We start from the raw sequence: 5,810 nt of genomic DNA, 5'->3' as shown, positions 1-5,810 counted from the left end.
GGCCAAAATGTGCAGCTTTATTTTTTTATTTTTAAAAAATTAGTGTTAGCTAACATATGGTAAAATCCTAGTGCGGACAAGGCAGTTGCAGTTTTCACACAGGCCAAAGTAAATCCTAGGCTTGCCCCCAGTGTGTACTTCAACCTGGTAACACATGTGAAAACTACAAACTGTCTTGTCTAAGAGTTAGTCAGTGTTAACTGCCACTAACCAACACATGGCTTAAATTCCCTGCCCCAAAAAGTTAGGTAGACAGTGATGGCTCCCTCTTCTTTCAATTTACTTTAATCATTGTCTGCATGTAATAGAACAAGGACTTCTTTTGTTTCAGATTTAATAGGTAAATCTATATATGAAAATTGCAACAAGTATTTCTCAAATGATAATTTGAATACTTTCTTGGCAATAGAAAAACTACAATGAATAAAGGTAACTTTTATATACAAAACTTCCTTGGATCAACAGTTTTGCCCAGCCCTTCCAATTTACACCTGTATCCGAGATAGCAGAACTAAGGATAGTTGTGTGACAAACTGTTGAATGTTATACAAATTGTTAAGTTATTTTGCCTATTTGTTTTGCATCAAGTAGTTTTTGTTATGCAACTATAGTCCTGTTTTACCTAGTCAGGTTTTGCTAACATGGTATTGCAGTCTGGCCCTGTCTTTGTGAAGCTGAATATCCCAACTAACATACATAAAATAAAACTGTGAAGGCTTTCTACTGCTCAGGCTTGCAATTCATTAGGGTAAGCTACCTTGCCAAAGAGCCTAAACCAGGAGGATAACTTTTTTTTTTTTCCCTATGACACTGTTTACATGTCTAATGCCTCCTTGTTCATTTATACATAAATGTAAGGAAAGGCTTGGTGAAACAAGGCAGGGATTTGAGCTTCTCATGTTTAATGAGGGTAGTTATACTGGTATTTACTCCTTTATGCTGGTAAAACTGCGTCCACCCTAGGAGATTGCATCCATTTAACTAAATCACTTATTCTGCCAATTTAATTAAATTGTTGTGTAGACAACTTCTTAGTTGTCTTCCCTGTGTCCCCAAAATCTCCAGAAATGTTTAAAGGAAATGATCCATTTTGAAGAAGAAAATGGAGAAGGAATCAGAAGGGCAATACTGAGCAGCATAGTATTAACTACTGCACCAGAATATATTCCTCAAGAAGGCTCTGAGTGCTACTCCTGTTGACTGACATAAGCAACACTTTCTAGGGTGCACTAGTGTTGCTTGAGGCGGGCAAGTACTGTCTGGAAAATAAATGGGTTCAGGATCTCTGGGGACACCAGTGGTGCTGCAGGCTGTGAGACAGACAATGGAAAGTAAACACAGCTAAACAGTAGAAAAAACTCTTTATTCTTCACACTGTGTTGAAGGAAAAGGGGTGGCACAAATTCAAGATTGCTGTGGCAGTTGCTCTCTTTGCTCTACTGTAAATTATTCCCCTGGCAAGTTATGAAACTACTGAGTGGCACATTGTCCTGGACAAATCCTACACCAGCTTTAAAAGCTATTTGTGGTAATACTGATGAAAGCCACTGTGAAGTAATGTGGCATACTTGCTGCTGCCTCTTCACTGTTAATACCCAGCTGTTTTCATACCAGAGCTTTTGTTTTGTTTTGGGCGAGCATCTGGGTTCAGTATCTTATATTCTCTGTGATTTGCAGGATCCCCAAACAGGTGAGAAACAAAGCTGCTGGAACAGAAATTTCATTAAGCAATATGAACAACTGCAAAATTTAGCTCTTCACATTGAGGGAGTTTTTTTCAAAAGTGTGAATGGCAGTTAGGTCCCCAGTTCCCACAAAGTCAGTGGGTGCCTAACTGCCATTTGTACCTTTTGAAATTTCCCCCATCATGTTACGCTAATTTCCATCAAAAGTTAGCTCTCACACAGTGGTGTGCAAGAGAATGTGTTGTTCCTTTCTTTAGGATAACACTGTAGACAAACATTGACTTTTTAGTGGCAGTTACTGTAGTTGACTTAGGCCTGGTCTACACTATGGGATTAATTCGGATTTAGCAGCGTTAATCCGAATTAACCCTTCACCCGTCCACACTACAGAGCCAGTTAATTCGAATTAAAGGGCCTTTTAAATCGATTTCTGTACTCCACCTCGACGAACGGAGTAGAGCCTAAATCGATTTTGTTAATTCGAATTAGGGTTAGTGTGGCCGCACACCACCGAATTACTGTGTTTAAGTTAATGGGGTAGTGTGGCCGCACACCACCGAATTAATGTGGTTAAAAACCGAATTAAGGTGCTTAGTGTGGCCGCGCACAATCGAATTTATACAACCTGTTTCCTAAATTCGAATTATCTAAATTCGGATTAATCCTGTAGTGTAGACATACCCTTATTCAAAGTAAATACTATTGTTTGGGATCAAGATAAAAAGAATAAAATACACTTGCTTTAAACTGGCTTTAGCTTTAAGCACTAAAGCTTCTAATGGGTTGAATCCCAACCTCTGCTTTTTGCTCCAGACCATTAGTTTAGCCACAATTGGAATATTTAACTTTTTTTTTTAAGTAACAAATCAGACGTTGAGTGAAGAGGATTTGAAGTATTAAAGATCACTTTGAAAGCAATTAACCTTTCTAGAATAGGGGCTAGATAAGGACCTCCCCCTGCAAGTCACATCTGAAAAGCCACCTGCTCCCTGCAATTTACTCTCAGTAACATCCATGTGCTACTCTTTCTTAAATTGTTGTTAGATTGTGATCTCTCTGGAGTACGGATATTTGGTTTTGTCTAGAAATGTCACTTGTTAGATGTGATGTGTAATTAGTGCTGTAATAAAACAGTTTTGCATTATAACACTACTAAATTGTATGAATATTCTACAACTTGCTTGGAGAAAGGGCATGGGCCATATCATTTTTTCTCATATTTCACATGCAAGGGATGTTAGGAGCTGAAAACTTGCTTTTTTGAGGCCAAAGTCTGTTAGTGGAGAGGGGGTGAAGGCAATGTGACATCACCCACTTGCCCTTCTGCACAGTCAGGTTTCTGAGTTTTTAGAGAGCCATACGTAGTGACAGCATTCCTTGGGAAGCTAGTGAGTATTTTCATGAGTAAGTTAATGCACACACTTGAGTGAACTACTGTTCGCCTTTGGAAATTCCTCCCTGTGGGGAAGAGTTGGGGGAGTGAGCCAAGCAAAGGTGGGGATAGGTCATGGCAGCACAGGTCCTTGAGAAGTTATGGAGAGGAATGGGGAGCCTTTGCTATACCATGGGTGGTATGGGCCTGAGATAAATGAGGAAATCCTATGTCTTTCAAGGCATCTGTGGGTTAGGAGTGTCCCATCCACTGCTCACTCTGAATGGGCAAAAACCACACCCAGTCTCAGTGTGGTGGAAACTTCCAAGCCTAAAGTCCTTAGATTGTTCTGCCCGACGAGATGTTTTTTTGCAGGACATGCAATGCATGCCTAAAAGGTGTGTGTGAGGAGGGCAGTTTCAGAGACACAATATGCTTTACAAGGTTGTGATGAAACAGAGAAACTACCTGCCAGCACATAAAGTGTTAAAGAGCCTTTGGGCCCAGCTAATCTCTTCCCTCTGCCCATCTTATACCTGTAGCTAATGCCAGGTATGGAGGTGGAAGAAAAGGAGAGAGCCAGGCTCAAATTGGGGCTGTCTGCCGAAGGGGCAGGAGCTAGCCGCCTCTATAACTGAGGGGAAGGATTACTAACTTGCCCGCCAAGGCAGCTACATGGAAGGAAGCACTGTCTCCCCAGCCACGGGAGACTGTGGAGGACACCTAGGAACCCTAGCACTGTGGGCCACTGAATGGACAAAGCCCAGGGACATTGTGGGGCTCGGCCTCACCAAAACTTACAGCTGCCCTGCCTGAAGGAGCTCGGGACTGTGAGGAGGCACTGCTCACAACCCATGAGAGGACCCTACTGGAAGCAAGCTGCCCAACTAAATGGACTAGAGGGGCCATGCCCCAAACTGAACAGACACTGGTAGGAAGTGGCCCAGGGCAATGGATATAGACCAGGGCCGGATTAACCCATAGGCTAATAAGACTATAGCCTTAGGCCCTTCCATGTTTAGGCCCTAATTTTTAGGCCCTACTGTAGGCCCTCCATTCCATATTGAAGTTACAGCTGAGCAACGGTAGTGGGGTCATTGGAAATTTTCTGTCTCATTAGATATTGCTTTGTACAAATGAATCCATCAAGATTATGAACTCCATTTATGGTGGTTGTGATTTTGTCTTTGTGGGCTAAGTGTTTGTGTGCCCAAGCAATATTGAACTTTGTACACAGTAGGCCCACATTGGACAATAGAAACCATGTCGAAGAAAGTAGGATGGCAAAAATTGAAGGAGGCCAAAGAAAGACCGCAAAGACAAGATGTAGTGCTGAAAGGTACTCCCTCTCTCCTAACGTTTTTTCCTTCTACTAAGTCTGGTGGCGAGGAAGTCCAGGCGAATACCAGCCCAAGTGATCCTGCTGTGCCTGCACCTGATGAAAAGGAGCAGCCTACTGTGACTTCTCTAGCTGAAGTCTCACCCCACTTCTCTGAAGACTTTCCCAGTGATAGCAGTACAAAAATATCCTTCTCCAATGATCCAGGCGAGTGGGACATGACTTCTCAAGATTTTATTGCATATTGGACTGAGAAGGACCCACAGAAATGCCAGAATCTAGAGATGCTGACTTTTCATTGACAAAGCGAGAGTACACCAATCAGAATAGTTATCTTACCAAATCAATGTTTGAATATATGAAGCCTAACAAACAGATTGGCAAGCGAGTTGTACTGTTTCTATTGCTGCCTGTTTTCTGATACTAAAAAGTGGGCAACGTTCTGCGAAGGCTTCAATGTTGGAAGAATACTGCATACATTACCAATCATACAATGAGTGAGCAGCATGCATCATCAGTTAGCAGCTACCATGCCCGAAAGAAAGTTAGTGGCAGAATTGATACCGACATGGAAAACTAGTTTTTGGAAGCTCATGCTTATTGGAAGAACGTTCTCAGACACGTAGTTGAAATCCTAGTTTTTCTTGCTGAGCATGGTCTGCCATTCCGTGGCTCAAATGACTGTTGGATCGAAACACAATGGCAATTACTATGGCATTCTAGAGCTAATCGCTAAGTTCAACCCTTTCTTTGCTCAGCGCATCAATAAACATGCAAATCGTGGAAAAGGCCATACATCATATCTATCAAAGACTATTTGTGATGAATTAATTGCACTGTTGGCAAAGACGACACTATCAGCCATTGTAGAGGAGATCAAAGATGTGGGATATTTTTCAGTATCCGTCGACTCAACACCGGATGTGTCACGTGTAGATTAGCTGACTGTCATCTTGCATTATGTGCTACCCAGTGGACCGGTTGAGCATTTCACGACCTTCATAAACATCACCAACCACACAGGGGAGAAACTTGCCTCGTACCTACTCTATTTCCTCACCAAAAATGGAATTGACATCAGTCTTTGTTGTGGCCAAAGCTATGACAATACAAGTAATATGAGTGGCAAATATTCAGGGATGCAGCAAAGATAAGAGTGCAATGGTTTGGTTGATTACATACAGTGATGAGCTCCCAAAATCCTAATAACCGGTTCCCTACCGGGTCCTCGGTGGCACTTCGGCAGCGGGGGGGTCTTCACTCACTCTGGGTTTTCAGTGGCATTTCGGCGGCGGGTCCTTCACCCGGAGCGAGTGAAGAACGCCTCCCCGCCCCGCCAAAGTGCCGCCGAAGACCCGGTAGGGAACCGCGCAGTGAGTACAGGCCCCACGTGCCTGTCTTTTTTTTTTTTTTT

The 5,810-nt window shown here is 42.7% G+C and overlaps 1 protein-coding gene across 1 annotated transcript in view; it reads left to right on the top strand.

The window, feature by feature from the left end:
* The first annotated feature begins 5,049 nt into the window (after window positions 1–5,049).
* FAM171A1 (family with sequence similarity 171 member A1) overlaps window positions 5,050–5,810 on the top strand; it is a 118,083-nt gene continuing 117,322 nt past the window's right edge. Inside the window, exon 1 of the mRNA XM_029911007.1 lies at window positions 5,050–5,295. Coding sequence (XP_029766867.1) covers window positions 5,050–5,295 — 246 coding nt within the window. The remainder of the gene's footprint in view (window positions 5,296–5,810) is intronic.

The sequence above is a fragment of the Terrapene carolina genome, unplaced genomic scaffold, assembly GCF_002925995.2.
Source record: "Terrapene carolina triunguis isolate 2854851 unplaced genomic scaffold, T_m_triunguis-2.0 Scaffold84, whole genome shotgun sequence".
NCBI lineage: Eukaryota > Metazoa > Chordata > Testudines > Emydidae > Terrapene > Terrapene triunguis.
Note: the sequence above shows the minus strand (reverse complement) of the source record. Positions and strands in the feature narration are given on the sequence as shown.